The sequence below is a fragment of the Cetorhinus maximus genome, chromosome 2 (assembly GCF_964194155.1).
Source record: "Cetorhinus maximus chromosome 2, sCetMax3.hap1.1, whole genome shotgun sequence".
NCBI lineage: Eukaryota > Metazoa > Chordata > Chondrichthyes > Lamniformes > Cetorhinidae > Cetorhinus > Cetorhinus maximus.
In genome coordinates this window covers 63,124,630-63,146,430 of record NC_135880.1, presented here as the reverse complement: position 1 = coordinate 63,146,430, position 21,801 = coordinate 63,124,630, and the positions used below count along the sequence as shown (strand labels likewise).

The 21,801-nt window shown below is 44.2% G+C and overlaps 1 protein-coding gene across 1 annotated transcript in view; it reads right to left on the bottom strand.

Annotated features, from left to right (window-relative positions):
* Positions 1-18,736, bottom strand: part of fam81b (family with sequence similarity 81 member B) — a 51,114-nt gene extending 32,378 nt beyond the window's left edge. The window contains exon 1 of the mRNA XM_078557782.1: positions 18,660-18,736. Within this exon, the coding sequence (XP_078413908.1) occupies positions 18,660-18,700 (41 nt within the window). The 5' untranslated portion in view covers positions 18,701-18,736. The remainder of the gene's footprint in view (positions 1-18,659) is intronic.
* Positions 18,737-21,801: the final 3,065 nt, after the last annotated feature.

Genomic DNA, 21,801 nt, shown 5'->3' with positions numbered 1-21,801 from the left:
AACATTCAATGGGCTGTGGTAGGTATATCAAGACAACCGTTTTAGGTGTGCAGAGCAGAGGCAATGTGAGTCAAAAGGCAGCTACAAGCCTCCAACTGGCTCCAGAGGAACCAAAGTGAAAAGAACCTCATTTTGAATTCGCAAGGTGAAAATGTTTTGCCTGGTGTTTGGTTAAGTCTATGGGATGCTGTTACTTTAAATAGAGATTAGTTTGGGAATTTGTTAAAAGTTATGATTGTAGTAATTTGTAGCCATGTATATATATATTTTAACCTATGTAAGTTAATAAAATGCTTCATTTAGTTTAATGTAAAACCTCGAGAGCTGGCGGTCTGATTCCTGGATTTAGAGTTGCATTTCAAACATAACACTTAAAATTGTAGGTTGTGACAGTTGTTTAAAGTTTCCCTCTGGGATTTTTAAATAACTCCGCTTTGCCAACTGCATTGGTCATAACAGTCACATATGTTGTAATTTGTGACTTTGATAAGAGCCATTTTGGTACTGTGGCAGGGGGTGGAGGGGTTCAAACATGGAGTTCTTGGAAAGGTGGGAATGAATTTGGGAAGAGACAACATGTTCAAGGGCTTTGGAGAGGAGGTTGGGGATGGGACTGTAGTTTGCAAGGACAGAGGGGTCAAGTGTTATTTTTGAGGGGAAGGGTGATGATAACAGATTTAAAAAGAGAGGGATAACACCTGAAGAGAGCAAACCATTTACAATATTGGCTAAAATGGGGCCCAGGAGGGAAAGCTGGGTGATCAGCAGTTTAGCAGGGTTAGGATTGAGGAACAAGAGGTGGGTCTCATGGAAAAGAGGTGCTCAAAAGGGGCATGAGGGGGAAGATAGGAAAGAAACTATTAAAATTAACAATTATTCTAGCATCATTTCCTGTTTTCGGAATAGAATTCCAAACTTCTACCACCCTTTGTGAAGGAGTGTTTCCTATTTTCACTCCTGAAAATCTGGAGGCTCTAATTTTTAAATTATTCTCCCTAGTCTTAGAATTCCCAACCAGCAGAAATAGATTCTCTCTAGCTACCTGATCTGTTCCTCTTAATATCTTGAAACCTTGATCAGGTCACCCCTTAACCTTCTACATTTCAGTGAATGCAACTGTAGTTTGTTTAACCTCCCCTTCATTGTTAACCTTTGGAGTCCAGGTACATTTCTGGCACTCCCTGCAAGGCCAATAGACCCTTCCACAGGTATAATGCCCAGGAGTGCTCATAATACTCCAGGTGAGGTCTGACCAGAGCTATGCATAGCTTAAGTAGAACTTCTACCCCTTCTGATGAAGGGTCATACGGACTCGAAATGTCAACTGTATTCCTCTCCGCAGATGCTGTCAGACCTGCTGAGTTTTTCCGGGTATTTTTGTTTTTGTTCTACCCCTTTGTATTCTATTCCTCTAAATATAAAGACCAGGGCCAGAATTTTCTCGTTGGCGTGGGAGGGCGGGCCTCACACGCCGACACGTAAAATGACTTTCATCCACTACTGCTGTGACGAGGCAAGCCAGACACAATGAGCCAGAGGCTTCGCGGCCATTGCTGGCTTCCCCTGCGTCCAGGGTGCAATCGACTGCACACGTGGCCATCAAGGCGCCAGCAGGTGAGTCCGGTGCCTTTGTCAACAGGAAGGGCTTCTACTCCATGAACGTGCAGATAGTGTGTGATTACAGGACACAGATTCTGCAAATCTGTGCAAAGTACCAGGCAGCTCCCATGACGCTTACATCCTCAGACACTCCCAGGTGCCGAGGCTCTTCAATGTTCCAGCCCGGCTGGATGGATAGTTGCTGGGTGACAAGGGCTATCCCTTCAAAAGGTGGCTCATGATGCCTCTCTGCCATCCAAGAACAGCAGCTGAGCAGCGGCACAACAGGAGCCACACCTCCAAAGGGCTGTGGTAGAGAGAGCCATCAGTCTTCTCAAGATGCACTTCCGATGCCTGGACCATTCAGGGGGCGCACTCTAATGGCCCCCAGATCGTGTGTCACTGATAGTGGTTGCATGCTGTGCTCTGCACAATCTAGCACTGGAAAAGGGTGATGCAATGGAGGAAGACGATTTAGACAAAGTTGCTCCAGCTGCACACGATGAGTCCAGTAGTGAGTCCAAGGATGAGCACGCACAGGAGAACGCTGAGGGGGTAGACGCTGACCTGGCCATCCTCCAAGGAGGCAGGGACACCCGGGAGGCTTTAATCCAATGAACCTTCAGCTAGCCCACCACAGATGGACCTCCAGAACAAGCCGGGGCTGCAGGCTCCATGCTCAATACTTGAGTGCAAAATCTGCCTGGGTAGGAACATTAACTATGTGCCTTGTCAATAAAGCTCAATGTCAAACAACTCACTCGTAACACCATGGGATCCTGTCCACCTGCAGAAGTAAGGAATCACCCTGAGCCATGCTCACATATCAAAATTTAATGATTTAACAAAATAAAACACAAAAAAAATTACTAAAGTGTTACACTTCACACCAAGTGGTCATCAACTGATAGTGGAGCAACATAAAACCACCAGTGAGAACCACGTGGTGTGCCTAAGGTGCCTTAAGTTTAAGTTTCCGGATGCAGTCCCTCGCTGGCACTGGTATCTGAGACAGTCTGCTCACTGTGCTGTCCTGTTGGCCTTGATGACCTTGGCCGGCGTCCACTGGCCCGTGGAGCCTTTGATGGCCTCGCCTGGGAGGGAGCAGCCAGTTCCACAGCTGGCATCTCCCCAGTTGCCACAGCCTCATCGGATCGCACAGTTATTGGCAGAGGGGTGGTGGAACTGCTGTCCTCATCCAGAGCACCCTGAGAGGAGCCCGCAGAGAAGACAGGCAGCTCCTGTGCCGATATGAGGTCGCTTTGGACCTCCCTGCTCACCGTTGATGGATGGGCACCGAGCTGAGATACTTGGTGCCCAATCCATCTCCCACACTGGCATTGACCAGCTGAGGTCAGTTCCGCTGTGAGGGCTTGAAGGTCCGAGCCCAGGAGGCCCTGATTGTTTTCCTGGAGGAGCCTCTCCATGAGAGTTGCCACTCTCTCCATGGAGGAAGCATGATGCTCGACCATGAGGCTCATTGGATCGGTGATGCTCCGCGTGGACTCCTCCAGCACGGGCACCATGCCATGCATTGCCTCATGTATCTTCGCCAGATCCTACCACATACCCTGCTGCATTTCCAGCGTCTGCTGCCTCAGGGACGACTCCAGAGGCACATCATCAACCACCGACCATGTGCTGGTCTCCAGCAGTCCTCTGACTGCCAGCACCATGGGCTCTCTCTGTCTCCACCTGCACCTCAAGCGAGTGTGAAGTGCCCTCACCGCTGTGCCCTGGGACACTAGCCAATGATCAAATTCTCACCGATGTGCTAGTATCTGCGTTGGTACCTGCCTGGCTGAGATGGTGTGACGCTGGTGAGTCCAATTGTTCAGAGCCCTCAGGTGTGACAGGTGGCCCCCCCTGCCTCCTCCTTCCGGCCCTGCTCCGGGGATGCTGCAAGGAAAAACAAGGACATTTGTTAATTAAAGTGGAGACAATGTCAATGTGCATGCCTGTCCCCCGGATCAGTATGCACTCATCCTTCCATAATCAATTGTCATCCCATGTTGCAAGCTTCAGTCACTGAACATTCAGCACTGCCATGGCTGCTGGGACACACATGGTGACCTCAGTGCTCGGGAATCTTACCTCCCCGTGGCACACCAGCCTCACCACCACCAGTGGACCTGGGCGCATGGTAACTCTCCAGATCCATCGCCTCCTGCTCTTTTCTGGTGATGATGGCCAACTGGCCCTGGCCTCCGCTAGTCTCCATCTGCTCGGCGGCATTGTGTGCAGTCTTCGCCTGAAAAGGAGAGAGGAGCATTGATTAGTCCAGCCTGTACCTGGATTCCATCGCATCCCTGCCACTCCAAACTGAGTGGGACATTGCAGGGCTACAGTGCTTCGTCACCCCGCAGCTGCCGCACACTCACACCAAGCAGCCAGGGCTGACCCCTCCCCACCCACCCCCCCCAGCCTTGCCCACATGCTGCCTCCATCACATTTGGCACCACACGGTCTAACCTTGCAAAGCAAGGAGGCACAAGCACGTGGAATGCCAAGGGCAAGTGGATTGGTGCCCCGCCACATGTTTCGCAGTTCCAGCACCGTGCCTAAGTGCAGATCCTTGAGGTTGCCCCCAAGACAGTACTCTGGGTGTCAGTGTCACACAAGCTGTGGGTGCAGAACCCATCTCAGCACAACCCTCTCAGGGTGAACTAGGCATGGGCAATATCTGCTGGCCCACCCAGTGAGGGAAACATGTTGTGAAGGATTCAATGCTGTAACTGCACTCAGAGTTGGGGGTGGGGGCGCTTGGGGGGAAAGCCTACCTGCTGTGTTAAGTGACCTCTGCCAGAATGATATTCACTTCCTGAGCGCAAGAGGTCATTGAATCGCTTGTGGTACTGGGCCCATGTGCGCCGTGCCACGTCATGGGAGCTGACTATCTCTGCCACCTCCTCCCTGGCATATTTAGTCAGGTGGGGGGGCCTCCGCCTCCCGTCCCTCTGAACGAGGACCTCCCGTCGTGCTGCCACCTCCTCCAGGAGGGCAGATAGGCACTCAGAAAGCCGAGGGGCACACTGCCTCGCCCTCCTGACTGGCGTGCTCTCCAGCAGCGCTCAGGGCAGGCCTTCTGTTGGCCATGATGAACAGCCTTTGCAAGGCTGCCAGCACTGTATTTGAACAGGCTGCCAGGTCATCATTGGACCCAGCGGTCATTGCACTCCCGCCACTGCCCATCCACTCCCGCTATCCTCAGGAGCCGCGCTTCATTCTGGGCGGCCTTAATTGACCCGCCCACGTAAAGTGGTGGCGCGGAGCCGATCGTGGGCGGCGATCTGGTCCACGCCCACACGCACCCGCTCCTGAATGGCCGGCCCGACGGGGAGAACATTCTCTCCAAGCATCCCATTAGCCTATTTCATTCTTTTCTGCACCTGTTCATGACATTTTAATGACTGATGTCCTGAAGAAAGTCTTTTTGGACCTCCATGGTTTTTAGCTCATCACCCTTTAAAAGTACCCTGTTCAATCCTTCTTAGGTCCAAAGTGGAGGACCCCACATTTATCTGTATTGAAATCCATTTGCCATAGCTTTTCCCACTCACTTAACCTATCAATTTCTCTTTGTAATTTTACATCTACACTGCTTACAATACCACCTTTGTGTCAGTGGAAAATTTGGATATGTGGTTTTCTATCCCATCTTCTAATTTGTTAAGAAATACAGTGAATAATCAAGGCCCCAACACAAATCCTTGAGAGACACCCCTAGTCGCATTGTTCTATTTAGAGTAACTACCCATTTTACCTGCTCTCTGTCTGCTTCCACTCAGTCAATTTTCTAACCAGGTCAATAATTGTCTTTAATTCCATGAGCTTCAACTTAAGATAACAGTTTCTTATGAGGAATCTTATCAAATGTTTTATGGAAATCCATGTAAATAACATCCATTGGCATCCCCATTTTAGTCACTGCTTCAAAAAATTCAATCAGCTTCAACAGGCATGACCTGTCCTTTATAAATCCAGGCTGGCTTTGTCTGATCACATGAAAATTTTCAAGTCACCCTATCCTTAATTATAGACCCTATAATTTTTCCATTTTTCCAGCAACAGATGTTAGGCTAACTGGTCTGTGCTTCCCTGGTTTCATCATTTCCCGTGTGCCACCATTCTTAAACAGCAAAGTGACATATGCAATGTTCCAATCTAAATAAAAAATGCTTGAATCAAGAGAGATCTGAAAGATTATAGGTGAGGCCATTATAGATCCCTAACTATCTCTTTTATGGGATGGAAACCACATATGGTCGTGGGGATTTGTCACTCTTCAGTGCCATTAATTTTTCTATTACTGTTAACTTGCCTTCCTTAACTTTGTTGAGCTCCTGTTCCTGATTTAATAATAGATTCCTTGGGATGTCTGATATCCTGACCTCTTCCTCAACTGTAAATACTGATGTAAAGTGAAATGCTGATTCAGCATATCCATCATTTCCATATTATCATTGACAACATCAGTGTTATCAGTTTTCAAGCAGCTCACATTGCTTCTGACCACAGTGGTTCTGATGAAAGGTTACAGACGTGAATCTTTTTCTATTCATTTATGGGATATGGGCATCGCTGGCTATGCCAGCATTTATTTCCCATTCCTTATTGCCCTTGAAAAGGTGGTGGTGAGCTGCCTTCTTGAACCACTGCAGTCCCTGTGGTGTAGGTACACCCACAGCGCTGTTAGCGAGGGAGTTCCAGGATCTTGAACCAGCCACAGTGAAGCAACGACAATATATTTCCAAGTCAGCATGATGAGTGGCTTGGAGGGGAACTTCCAGCTGGTGGTGTTCCCATGTGTCTGCTGCCCTTTTCCTTCGAGATGATAGTGGTTGTGGGTTTGGAAGGTGCTGTCGAAGGAGCCTTGGCGAATTCCTGCAGAGCACCTTGTGGAGGGTACACATTGTTGCTACTGTGCGTCAGTGGTGGAGGGAGTGAATTTTTGTGGATGCGGTGCCAATCAAGTGATCTGCTTTGTCCTGGATGGTGTCAAGCTTCGAGTGTTGTTGGAGCTGCACTCATCCAGGCAAGTGGAGAGTATTCCACCACACTCCTAGTGCCTTGTAGATGGTGGACAGGCTATGGGGAGTCAGGAGGTGAGTTACTTGCCACAGGATTCCTAGTCTCTGACCTGCTCTTGTAGCCACAGTCCAGTTCAGTTTCTGGTCAATGGTAACCCCCAGGATGTTGCTAGTGGGGAATTCAGTGATGATAATGCCATTGAATGTCAAAGGGCGATGATTAGATTCTCTCTTGTTGGAGATGGTTATTGCCTGACACTTGTGTCATGCGAATGTTACTCGCCACTTGTCAGCCCAAGCCTGAATGTTGTCCAGGTCTTGCTGCATTTGGACGTGGACTGCTTCAGGAACTGAGGAGTCACGAATGGTGCTGAACATTGCACAATCATCAACGAACATCTCCACTTCTGACCTTATGTGGAGGGAAATTCATTGATGAAGCAACTGAAGACGGTTGTGCCAAGGACACTACACTGGAATCAATGGGAATCAGGTGAAAAAATGGTTGGAGTCATACCTAGCACAAAGGAAGATGGTTGCAGTAGTTGGAAATCAATCATCTCAGGTCCACGACATCACTGCAGAAGTTTCTCAGGGTGCGACACAAGTGACAGGCAATGACCAGCTCCAACAAGAAAGAATCCAGTCATTACCCCCTGATGTTCAATGGCATTACCATCACTGAATTCCCAAACTATCAACATCCTGGGGTTTACCATTGACCAGAAACTGAACTGGACTAGCCATATAAATACTGTGGCCACAAGAGCAGGTCAGAGGCTAGGAATCCTGCAGCGAGTAATTCACCTCCTGACTGTCCACTATCTACAAGGCACAAGTCAGGAGCGTGATGGAATACTCTCCACTTGCCTTGTGATTAAAGTATAATAATTTTCATAATATTTTTCTGATTTATTGTGAAGTAGGTTTATGGGGTTAAGTATAGTTGGGTCTGTCTGTGATTGAATTACATTTGAGGTCAAGCAGTCTGCAAGCATGAAATCAAAAGAAGATAGATGCTTCACATGCTAACGAGTAAACATGGATGTTACTTAGCATGTAAGGTGTGAAGGGACTTTGCATTTTTAAATAAATGAAGGGATATTTGGATTTCAAAGGGATCTTAGCCTTAGCTAGTTGTAAACAGGCTAAGAAGTGTGTTCATTTTCCCCAAAGGATACTGACAATATTGGCAACCTGAAAAGTTTTTATATTATGAGGAAGATACAGTTTCAAAGACATATGGAACAACAGAATTTACATATTAAAAAGAGAGAAATGTATATAAAGGAGAATGAAAAGCTATGTGGAAGGAGGCCATGTAAGATCTTACAGGATTGTTTGAAATAGTTTAAATAAAGCCTCCAGCCATATGTGCATAAGTCTGCTATATAACGAAACTGAAGTTGGGGAAAAGCCATTTGGAATTCCACCATCAAGTGGGTATTGTGTTAACTTGCTGGTTCAGGTTTTAAATCTAAAATCAATTTTGGACCATTACCTTAAAAGGGATGCAACTGGGGGTCAGGGTAATTAGGAATTTTAGGAGTTATTATAGTAGTAAGTAACTGTAGTCTCATGTATATGCTTGAAATCTTTTCTTCTGTTAATAAATATTTTAATTTAATTTTTGAAATCTCTAAAGGTCTTGGTGGATTTATTGCTTCTGAATTCAGTGCACACGTATTCTCATAATAAATACAAATTGCAAAACCGTTGGATAGCATAACCAAGTTTCCTTTGTGGATTTGGTCTGCCTGGCACACATCATCTGCCACGTCATAACAGCCTGGATGAATACAGCTCCAACAATACTCAAGAGGCTTGACACCATCCAGAACAAAGCAGCCCGCTTGATTGGCACCCCATCCACAAATATTCACTTCCTCCACCACCGACGAACAGTAACAGTAGTGTGTACCATCTACAAGATGCACTGCAGAAACTCACCAAGGTTCCTTAGGCAGTACCTTCCAAACCCATGACTGCTACCATCTAGAACAAGGGCAGCAGACACATGGGAACACCACCATCTGGAAGTTCCCCTCCAAGCCACTTACCATCCTGACTTGGAAATATATCGCCATTCCCTCACTGGGTCAAAATCCTGGAACTCCCTTGCTAACAGCACTGTGGGTGTACCTACACCACAGGGACTGCAGCAGTTCAAGGCAGCAGCTCACCACCACCTTCTCAAGGGCAATTAGAGATGGGCAATAAATGCTGGCCTCGCCAGCGATGCTTACATCCCATAAATGAATAAAAAATATATCAATTCAAAGATAAAAAAGGATATCATCCTTAATCACAAAGGCTACTCCTCCCCTCTGCTATTTTCCCTATCTTTCCTGTAGATCTTATAACATGGTATGTTTAATTCATAGTCCTGACCATCTTGCAGCCATGACTCTGCCATGGCTACCATGTCAAACCCTCCAAGTTGAATTTGTGTCTGCTATTCAAATTGTTCCTTTTACTCCATGTGTTTAGTATAAAGAAAGATTATTTGGGCCACTCTCCCTATCCGGTCCTTCTGGTCTAAGGTTTTACTCTCTCAATTTCCTAGTTCTCTCTCCTGGTTTAATTACCTTACACCGTACAGTTTTCCCTTTACCTGCAGTGCCTGAAGGACAATTTCTGACATGTACTTTATTATCTTCCCTTATGTTTGTTTTCATGCTGTTATGTGTACTACATTTTCCACCCAAGCCCTCCCTTCCCCTTGCCCCCACCCTCCAAATTACTGCTTTACAGTCCTTGTGATTGCCTTATTCATTCTTTCTGCTTAGACTTTGGTCCCAGCTTGGTTCACAAGTGGAGGCAGTCCCAAAGGTACAGTTTCTTCCTGAATTAATTTTACCTCAGAAAGCTTGGATTTAAGAGAGTACTGTCTTAAGGGAAGATACATTTGACAAACCTTTTTCGTATTTAACTATTTATCATATTAAAAAAAATTGCATACAGTATACTTAAACATGTTGTTAAAAATACATATCTCCAAGAACAATGTTTTTTTTTAAATTGGAAGGGCATTGAGTTAATTGGGCACGTTCTTGGGAACTAACCTAGTTGGGGTTTTTTTTAATTGTTATTAATTCACTTTGGACTGTGAGCAAACTGCCTTTTCCAAGAAGCCACATGACTTCAGCTAAAAGATCAGCAAGGCACCTAAGGAAATATGAACTATTTGTTTAGTTGAACTTTAATGGCTAGAGGAAAAACACTACTGTTTTCAGGCTATGAGGCCCTGGTGATTTTCTGGAAACCACCCGTCTGAGATCAGTTTTCTGTTTTGAACTTGGTTTTTGGACTAAGTTTTGGAAATAAACTGAAAAGGAAAGAAGGTTGCCTAACTCACTCTGAAATTCAGTGTAGTTATCAATGTCCATCTAGAGATCCTCATCTCAGTATAACTCATCCATATTTGAAAACCTTTGAAGTTGAGACAAAAGAGAGATCCCAAGGACATTTATTCTGCTCTGTCCTCCTCTACACTAAAACTCTTTTGGAAAGAACTTCTAGACATCTACTGTGCCCAGCAATCTGTTTTTGCATACAGGAATACCAGATTGACAGCCTCAAAACCATGTGAACTTTATTGTTTTCATAAAGTTTCCCCATTGGCCAGAAGGTGTTTTTTCCTTTAAACACCAACCTCTGCAGAGAGTATTTGTTTTGTCCTTTGTGTGTATATGTTGGGAAAGGTGTTGACCAGGGGCTGCAGCCGAACTGCTGACATAGGCAAAAGCATCTTTTGACCTGAAGTAACCTGATTCCAGTCACTGGCCTGAGCTGGCTGAAACCGGTTTGAAGTAGCTGAGTCTCTTGAAAAACAAAGGGAATGAGATAAGACAAGTCCTTATTTAGGAAAGGAGTAATGAGGTAATGCTACTTAAGTCCTTGGGACAAAGCCAATGAGAAGATGCCACAGACAAGGCAAGCAGGCCTAAACCAACGGGAGAGACACATCACAGCTTGGAGAGATAAGATTTGGGAATAAGAATGGAGAATTTTGGGCGTGGAGCTAGCGAGAACTCTGGAGACCAACCGTCGCAGAAGCAGAAGAACCTACGTCAGCAATGTAGAGACGCAAGAGAGAGAGAACAGAACGCCTGGCCAGCGTCAGCTCTCCTTTTCAGGTATTAGCTTTTATATTCTGTGACCACTCAGGGTGTGTCAGAGAAACCTAGTGGGTGTGCGTTTAGATCCTAGTTTTGGGTATAAAGCTGTATAACCTGCTGTAAACTGCATGTCTATATTTAACCAGACGTATAAGCCATATGTAGATGATCTAACTACGTGAATAAAGCGAATTTAGAGTTAAGAGAAAATTGACTCTTCTCCTCATTGTACTAAGCCAATAACCATTACCAGTGCCCTCCGGCAACAAAGGGGTATACAGTTACACTTCTGGATTACAAATCGTATGTTGACCAGTTTTTGCAACTTGTTTTTTTTTAAAAAGAAGTTTTGTTTCATAATGATTCAACCATTCTGAGTTTATTGAAAGAAGCCTGGTTAAATTACCTTTTATTCTGGGTCTAACAACAGTGAAAATAAATTGGCCATTTTGGGGAATGAATTAAACATTTACACTTATGGTGCGACCTGTGGAGTATTGGGGTTAGAAAAACGACACACTCCTCCCATCCCAGTCATAACAATGTCATGTTTAAACTTGTTATTTCTTACTCTAGCTTTTGTCTTTATCTTTGGGTGGTCAGTTTGGGTTCCACCAGAACCATTCAGCTCCAATCTTCTTTGTAGCCTTGATCCAGGCAGGGACACAAACTGAATATCAGAGGATGGCACGAAGGAGCCCAACAAAACTGAGATCAATGGTGGGGGTGCAAAGTGAAATACCTCCTGTAACAGCTGGAGCTCAATCAGTGCAGTCACAGATCATGACTATAACAGTCCCCCAGAGCAGTGTCCTCAACCCAACCATTTTCAATTGCTCCATCAATAGCCTTATTTCTATCATAAGGTCATAAGTGGATTGTTCATAGATGATGTTGCCTTACTTATTTCCATTTGCAGCTCCTTTGATAATGAAAACGTATCTACGCCTGGACTGAGTTAACATCCATGTTTGGGCTGGCAAATGGCAGGAAGGTAGGAACATAGGAGCAGGAGTAAGCTATTCAGCCCCTTGAGCTGCTCTGCCATTCAACTAGATCAGGGCTGATTGTCTACCTCAACACTTTTTTCCCCCCACACTATCCCCATATCCCTCAATGTCATTAGTATCTAGAAATCTATCGATAGAAATTTAAACCCAGCAGTTGCCTCGAAGTACAGATGGGGATCGAATCTGCGATTTTTGGTTTACATGACCAATGACTTCCCACTTGGCCACCGTGCCTCAAAGATTCATGTCATATATGCCAGGCTTAATAAGCACTCTAACAAGGCAAGTTCATTCACTCCGAATGACACCACCATCACTGACTGCTCCGTCATCAGCATTTTAGGATCAGAAAAATAACTAGCCTTATGAACAATGTGGGTAAAGGGTCAGGATAGAGGGTGGATTTTCTGCATTGAGTGGCTCACCCCCCAAGTCCTCAAAACCTCTTCACCCTCCAATGTTTGTCAACAGTGAGATGGAATGCTCCGCACTTCTCTGGATGGGTGCAGCTGAATCAAGAAGTTTGATACCCTACAGAACCAAGCAGTCCACTTCATCAGTGCCCCAGGCACTGAGCTGAATATCCATTTGTTGCACCACTACATACTATGGTTGCAGTATGTACCAACTATAGGATGCAATGGGGAAAATTGCCAAACACATTTTAACAGTTTCTCCCAGCTCTGGCACCCAGAATAACAAGCAACATAATTTCCATGCTCCTCTCCAAGTCACAAACAATTCTCATGTCAACATAGACGGCTGTTTCTTCATCATCACTAGGTCAAAATGTTGAGATTTCCTACATAGCGCCATTGTGGAGTCAATGCAACAGGACACAGCAGCTCAAGGAGAAAGCACAGAACCACTCAGGATTGCTAGGAATGAGAAACAAATACAACCAGTATCATCCATGTTCTGAAATCAGGTAAAAATAACCAACTGCAGCAGTTACTTAAAATTAGAAAAGCAAATCAGAATTGAGGGGGTAAGGTGCCAAAGGAGAAGGTAGGGAACAACCAATTAAAAATAAAAAGAATGATCAGGAAGTTATCAATGTGAAACTGCTAATGATGTGAAAACAATCAATTTTGCATAAGCAGCTAGGGGTAAACTAGTGGTCAGGAAAATCAAACAGCAGAAACAAGAACTCAAACCAATGATGTCACTCAAGATACTTAGAGCATTTTCGAATATCTGTTTTTTTTCCTTCAGCATACTGATTACAGGCTCACGATAAGCTTTCTAATGTTGCAAAAGCTCATCTTAAAACATTATAAGACTGATTGTCTCCTTGGAGTACCTCAGTAATATTTTCAGTTGTAAGTTTTGGTCACTCTTGCAATTGTTATTTTTCATGAGCTTCCACATTCTCAGCTGAAGAGGGGAAGAGCTACACCACTGCCTGCAATGCCTATGGACAGAATCTTGTGCCCCCCAACTCATGCCAGGTTTGGTGGGGGTCATTAATCAGATGGGAGTGTGGCAGGTGGGGACCCCAACCACCTTCCCGCCTCCACCCTGACTAGGGTCTGTGATGGGAAGGCCTGTGGACAGCCTCCCTGCCCCGCCAAAAATTGAGGCCCTTAAGTGACCAATTAATGCCCACTTAAGGGCCTCATCCTGCTAGGTATTCACCTAGCATTGAGTAGGGGCTCACCTTGTGCACATCACGACAAGCAAACCCTTTTAGGGTTGCTCGTGGGCTCCCAGGAGGGACCCTTGTTCAAAGGCACTCAGTGCCTGATCAACGGGGCCGGAATCGGGAAGGGGACCTTGCTGACGGCCAGCCCCCCTGCCTTTGCTGTCAACCCCCCTCGCCCCCGTAACCTCCAACCTCCCTCCCGCTTGTCATCACACACCTGTCGCCTGATACCCACCAATGATCCTCAGCCTTCGGTGGGTGTCATACCTGCAGCAGCCAACGCCTCCCCAGTGACGCTGCTGTTCAATAGACCTGCTGGCCTCTGATTGGTCACCAGCCCTCGGTAAGCAAGACTTCCACTCCTGGGCTCCTTGATTCTGGGGAAGGCCCATCACTGGTCTGTCAAATGCCTGATTGGCACATGATGCACTGGGCTTTTCCAAAAAGAGGTGACACAGGTCTCTCGCAGCTCTCCAACCAGCATCCAAGACCCCCATTGCCTCCACAAGATTCCGCCCTTAACACAGTCTGAGTCTGTGTGCAGGATTTCACAGGACGTATCAGTATGACTTCCTACTAGTGCACGTGGAAGAGTCTGTTTTCCTATGCTATCACATTGTGGTCCATAACTTCTGATCTCTGGGGTGTCGTACCCAAGAGGTACCCCAGGAGTTGTGCTGGGGGATCCCCCAAAAGTTCCCATGCAAAGTCTGTGTGGGAATTGCCCAGAGAGTTCAAACTTCTAATGGGCAATTACCCAGCACAGGAAACCATCCTATACTCCGATTTAAATCGGAGACCTCAGATGGTTCCAACTATCTCGCAAGAATAGTTACCCAGGAAAGGTAAGAAGAATTAAAACCACTTTTAATCCCTGGGTAACAACAGAACTGACCCCCCAGCCCCCCAACAAGTGCCATAAAAAAAAAGGACATGGCTTACTTTCCTCTGACTTTGCTGCACTCGACTGAAGGCCTTGGGAACCCGCTGCCTGAGTCAGAAGGTTGAACGAGAAAGGTGCAGCTCCATTGCAGCGTAGGTAAAAAGGAGTGCAGTGGCAATCCAACTGTGATTCGGAAGTTCTGGCCCCAGGACCCAGGGCTAAATTTCCTTTGAGGGGTTTTCAGATAATATTTCACACTTAAACTGTTACAAAGTTACTACACTGTGTTCACAGGAAGTCAGAGAAAGTGACACCGATGGTTGGAAATAATTGTGTTGGTTTTAAATATGAATTTTAAAACATTTATTGCCTATAGAGCACTGATTTGAAAACAAACTACAAGTTGAACTGGTAAGTTTATGAATAAAAGGTTCACATTAAAACTATCAGCCATTTACTTTATACAAAAGATAAATCATTAATTAACTCTGGATTACTTGGTAGATCTTTAGCATTTTACTTGATGTTTCTCTTTAGATCCCTCCTTGATCCCCTCCTCCCCAACACTTCCCCTTCACAGAAGCACTCTCCACATATCTACCTGCTTCACAAAGCACTCTTGCGCTTTTATCTATCCCTGTACCATCCCACCTCCCCCACAGTTAACCCCACACCTTACCCCAACACCTTCTAGGGTCACAAACTACTCTCTGCTCCTTGCTGCCAGCCTGGCTCCAACTGCTATTTAATTTTGCTTTGCTCCAGAAGCAGATACTCTGCCATATTGATGTGGGGAAAACTATTGAGAGATTAAAAATTCCTTCACTTGGCATCCAGCAAAGTGTTGTTCTGGGATGAAGCAGCAGAATGAAGAAAGAGCTGTACGCAGAACTATCTGGGGAAAGAGAAGAGGAAGGGGTATATTTTTATCTATCGATATGAAATGTTGCCAGTGTCTTACGAATCTGAGAACTTTATCTCTCATTAAAGAGAGGTGTAAAATTATTTCCAATACATTTTCAGTTTTATGTCTTCCATATCAGAATCACAAACCATAGGTTGATACATTTGAAAATATAAAATAACATTTATATGTTGAATTTTTTAAACCCAGTTACAAAAATAGTTGGACATCAGGTAATTAGAAAGCTTGGGCTCAATTTTCCCAACCCATGGAGGGGGGAGGTGTGGTTGGGAAAATAGGAAGGAACCACGATGGAACAGCTCCTGAAGCACTCCTGGCCTCCAGGAAAGCTTCCTGAGATGAGTTGGGAACTGGGTCAGCTGCCCACTCCATGCAAGCAAGCAGCCAATTAGTGCAATTAAGGTCCTACTTAAAGGCCATTTTGCACTGCTATTTTACGGCATTGGAATGGCTCCTGCCATGTTTGAAGACTGCCAGCTCAATCGAGACTGCATCGCAGCAGCAAGCGGAGGCCCCAGAGCTGAAGGCTCCAAACCCCAATGGCAGGGCCACAGCGAGGAAAAGCCACAGCCCTCATGTTAATGGCTTTTCAGAGGGTTTCCCGTCAAACCTGCTGGCTCTGCTCGCTGCAGGCCTCTTTAATTGATCACCTCTATCAAATCTCCTCTTAGCCTTTTTCTATCCAAGGAGAACAATGCCGACCTCTCCAATCCTATCTTCATAACTCAAGTTTCTTATCCCTGGAACCATTCTTACAAGTCTCTTCTGCAGTCCCCCCAGTGCAATCACATCCTTCCTATAGTACGGCACCCAGAACTGTACACAATACTCCAGCTAAGGTCTAACTAGTATCTTATATAAGCTCAGCATAACCTCCCTGCTCTTGTACTTAATGCCCTTTTTAATAAAGCCCAGGATACTGTATGCTTTATTAACTGCTCTCTCCACCTGTCCTGCCACCTTCAATGATCTATGCATATATACACCCAGGTTCCTCTGCTCCTGCATACACTTAAGAATTGTACCCCTTATTTTATGTTGCCTCTCCATGTTCTTCCTACCAAAATGTATTACCTCACACTTCTCCACATTGAATTTCATCTGCCACCTATCTGTCCACTCCACCAACTAGTCTATGTCCTTTTGAAGTTCTATACTGTTCTCCTCAGTTTGCAATGCTTCTAAGTTTTGTATCATCTGCAAACTTTGAAATTGTCCCCTGCACACCAATATTTAGATCGTGAATATATATCAGGAAAAGCATGGGTCCCAATTCCGACCCCTGGGGAACTCTGCTACAAACCTTCCTTTAGCCAGAAAAATACCCATTGACCATTACCCTCTGTTTCCTATTACTCAGCCAATTTTGTATCCACATTGCTACTGTCCCTGCCTTCTGGAGTGGAAAATTCCAAAGATTCACAACCCTTTGAGTGAAGAACTTTTTCCTAATTTCAGTCCTAAATGATCAGCCCCTTATCCTGTTCTAGACTCCCCAACCAGGGCAAACAATGTCTCAGTATCTAACAAGTCAAGCCCCTTCATAATCTTGAATTTTTCAGTGACATCACCTACCATTCTTCTAAACTCCAAAGAACAAGACCCAATTTACTCTCTCATCATAGGATAACCCTTTCACCCCAGGGACCAATCCAGTGAACCTTTTTTGTACCGTCTCCTATGCAAGTATATCCTTCCTTAAATATGAAGATCAATATTGCACTCAGTATTCCTGGTGTGGTCTCACTAAAGCCCTGCACAATTGTAGCAAGACCTCTTTACTTTTGTACACCCATCCCTTTGCAATAAAGGCCAACATTCCACTTGCTTTCCTGATTGCTTGTTGTACCTGCATGCTCACTTGCTGCCTTCCTTGTACAAATATACCCAAGTCTCTCTGAACATCAACATTTACAAGTTGTAGGTCTTTTCAAAAATATTCTGCTTTTCTATTCTTGCGACCAAAGTAATTAACTTCCTCACGTTATACCCCAACTGCCACCTTGTTGCCCACTCACTTAACCTGTTGATTTCTCTTTGCAACCTGTGTGCTCCTCACAGTTTGCATTCCCACCTAGCTTTGTATCATCAGAAAACTTAGGTATATAACTTTCTCTTCATCATTAACATAGATTGTAAATAGTTGAGACCCCAGCATAGGTACTTGTGGCACTCCACTAGTCATAGTCTGCCAACTTGAAAATGCCCCCTTTATCCCTACTATCTGCTTCATGTCCGTTAATCAATCCTCTATTCATGCCAATGTATCACTCACAACTCTATCTTGTGTATTAACCTTTTGGGTGGCACCTTATCAAATGCCTTTCAGAAATCCAAGTATACTAGATTTACTGGCACCTTTTTATCTACCCTACCAGTTACATCATCAAAAAACTCTAATAAATTTTTCAAACATGATTTCCCTTTCGTAAAACCACATTGACTTGTCCTAATCATACTATACTTTTCTAAGTGCATTTTCCTTTCTCTTTAACTCTCCAAATCTCCCTTCACTATTTAGTTAAAAGCCCTCTCTGCAGCCCTAGTTATAAGACTCACCAGGACACTATTCAGGTGAAGACTGTCCTAACAATATAACTCCCTCTTGCCCCAGTGTTTGTGCCAATGCCCCATGAATTGAAACCCATTTTTCCCACACCAATCTTTGAGCCACGTATGTTCATATTTAATTCTCTAATCTTATTTGCTCTATGCCAATTTGCTCATAGTTCAGATAATAATTGAGAGATTACCACGTTTGTGGTTCTGCTTTTTAATTTAGCCCCTAGCTAATCATATTCCCTCAGCAGAACCTCTTTCTTAGTCCTACCTATGTTGTGCCCCACATGCACCATGATAACTTGATCCTTCCCCTCCCACTCCAAGCTCCTCTCCAGCTCGGAGATGTCATCCTTAACCCTAGCACCAGACAAGCAACACAGTTCACACATTTGCCTGCCTGCTTCGGCAGCACTCACCTTCACTTTGGGGCTGCTGGCCTGACATCATTGCAGGTCCTTTATTGGACTGCAACCTTGTGATCCCACCCACCATCCTTAATAAGGTGGCAAGCATGGGGGCAGCCAATTAGAACACTACCTCCTGGAAGGTTGTGTGGGTGGGTGCATTGACAACATGTGCAGGTTTGGCACCCCCATATGGGGCTGAATTTGAGGTGATGACAGCCAGAAAATGTAGCCCGTTTCTCTTTACCATAGTCATGTCAAAGTGTTAGAGTGTTAGCTTGGTAATATAATAGCCAAGATCAGTAAAAGCAATAATTAAAGATATATAACCACAGTCTTTTTATTGCTGACATGTTGCTTGCAAAGAACAGTTGAACAAGCTGTGCTTCCCATTCTAGTCATAGGATGAGCTGGTCAGTCTAATTCTTCTCCTTCAATTATTGTGATATCACAAAGTAAAGCAATTTCTCTGAAACTTACTTCTCTGGCATCTGAACCTGCAGGAAGTTTTCTCTGGGCATTTTTTAAAAATGAAGATCAAGTTATGCACCAGCACTCTAAAACAGAAGATGACAGAAAACATATTAAGACAATTAAACATTTTAAAATTTGGCAGTTAAGTATCTAATATCATTCTTACTAATTAAGTTGATGTTTGATCTCAGCATCCCAATATCTTAAGACCACCTCACAGTATTAACACAGAAGACATATTTACATACAACGATCATATCAAGTGCAATTTACTTTGCTTGGATGCTACAATACTTCCATTACTCTTATGCTTGATGGCAAATTGCATTTTCCGTGGGTTGTTTGAGCTGAATTTTAAACTTATAATACTGTAATGCTAGATTCTGCATCTTTCTCACCAATAGTTAGACTTGAAGTGCTACTTAATTATTCAAAAGGTGGTTTATGTACAAACTCTTGTGGTCGTCTGAAGATGTATAAGCACGTATTTCGCAATCTTGAAATTTACTGAATAAATCGGGTCAGGTCCGATTTTGCCAATAGGAACTCGTTTTTCTCTAACTTAGTTCTATTAACAAGAGCATTCACTTAATAGTTTGAGTTTGTTTCCGATAAGCTCCCCTGTGATCGGCGGAGCCTTCCAATACACCAGGAACCACGTCGAGCACTATGACAACACCAACGGACAAATTTAACATGTAGTAATCGAGACGGTGAGCGTGTTATTCCACTACTGCATCTCAATTAATTTCGTAGGTTCGAAGCAGAACAAGATTCATAACCTACACCGCGACCAATGTCTAAAATAACGCGGGCCAATTGCCCGGAAGTCCGGATCTGAGTGTGACCTTGTTTACTGTTGTTTCCAAGTTACTGTGGAATGGTTACGACTCTGTGGTCATTGCACTAAGCGATTTGAAGGAGAAAAGATCCATTCGTTTTCAGCAGCAGTTAAAAAACTATAGAGGCGAAAATCTAACGATCTTTATCGCGGCGTTATTATTTGAAGTCTGCCGGTTAAGATTGTTTTTGGACTTGCGCTTATTTCAATACTAAGTAAGACATTTCCCTTTCTTTCAAATTATGAATTTCAATTGATTGCCTATATACAAAAGTTAATGCCTTTTGAAGGTTATAAGTTTGAAAGAGGAAACTATGACATACACCCAGCTGGATGAGTCCGGCGCTGATGTGCTTTATAATCGATTTCAGTTGAGGGTTTGTTGGATAAAACGGTGTCCATTCATTGCGGTATCCAACCTGTTTCATCAGATTAAATCTTTGACTTCCGAAGGATATAATTACATCAAGATAGATGAGTTGACAACTATTCCTTTCATTTTCTTCCCCCTTCGTGAGAAAATGATGAAAGGGTAGGTTCTTTGTAACTCTTTTCGAGTCAAAACAATTAACTAAATTAGCAATAACAAGGGAGTAGGTTCTTTGTACAGGAACTCTGCTGAGACCAGAAAGAAACTGAGAAGTCCAACTTACCTTCCCTACTCTCAGCCCCGTGTGCCTTATTTTTTGCTGTTTCAGAAACCATCAGGTCTTCAGTGCAGAAATTAGACACACCAGGATAAAAGGGGAGTGGCAGGGCAATTGGGTAGATCCTGATTGCTGTAGCAACGAGTAAGTGCAGGCACAGTGGGCTGGTCATTCTGTGCTGTAAAGTTTTACAGTTCCGATTTGGTTTGGGTTTTTGGTATCATTTTAATCTGGATAGAATCAAATGCAATAGTGTTAAGGTTTGCAGAATTTTAAATGTAGGAGAGTTGTGCCCATAATCATGTTACGATGGTCCCGGCCAAAACTGGCCACACCCCACATCGCCATGGTGAGTTTCCAGCGATTCTGTCCGTTTGGGAGTGTTCATCACATTGTGTTGAAAATCTTGGTTGCAACAGGCACCCATGGTGATAGTAACCTGGTTTTATTCATCCACGTGCGCACTGAGCAGCAGCCAATTGAAGCCTGGCCTAGGTCTGTTTCTCCTATTGCAAATATTTAAAACCAATTTGAATTCCGTTTCAATTATTTTAAATTTATCCAATTACAGCCTCTGTCACACCTGTGACGTCACCGATTTTTATGCGCCATGGGCAGATTACTGCAATCAATTGAAGACAATTAAAATGTAAGGCCAAGAGCATTAAAATCAGTCAAATGACAAATGGCTCATTTCCTGGCAACTCCAGTTGTCTTCGAGATTCTGGGGAATACCGTGTTCCAGTCACGATTCGGTTGCGGTCAATTATGCTGATTTTTGGGAGGCTTAACGTTCAGACTTGTGTTGATAAACGTGCAGAGAAAATTGAGTTTAATTTCAACTCAGAAAAACATGTATATTGGAATAATAATAACTGGAGAAATAAACTGACTGCTACTAAAGCTAGATACATAAGACTATGCTTGAGCCAAGATTATATAAAATGTTTCACGACAGCAGACTTGCTATATGGGAAGGAGAAACGGTTATAGGCAACTTCGTTTGCCAATTATTTTAAATCTATGACGCCTGGTTACTGACCCACTTGCCAGCAGAAACAATTCTTCCTTTGTTGCTCTCTCAATACACTCATAATTTTCAATACCTCTACTAGATCTACCCTTAACCTTCTCTGCTGTAAGGTGAACAATCCCAGCTCCTCCATTTTTCCACATAACTCAAGCTCCTCATCATCGTAAACTCCTTCTGTGCCTACTCAAAGGCCTTGATATCCTTCCTAAACTATGGCACCCTCCTATCTATCTCTCTAGCAAGGTAAAGGATGTCAAGGTTAAACAGTATGATCAAAACAGAACAATGCTGAGGGTGCAAATAAGAAATTGTTTATTGCTAGTGACCAGAGTAATGAGGAACTAGAAAGAAAAGCTGCCGAATTAAACAAACTCACTTAGGATAATTTCATCACACAACAGTTTAGTGACCAAAAACAAGAGGTAGCTATTGAGAGAAGTAGAAAAGTGAAGTGCAATAACAGCTGACAGCTCTACAGCCTAAAGTGATGGAGAGAACTGAGATGTAAGGGAAGCCAGTGTTATAATAAGCTTGCAAAGGTAAGGAGGGGTGAGGTCATGAAAAGATTTCTAGATGAGGATATAAGCTCAAACTCATTTTGTCAAGGAATGATGAATGAATGTTGGC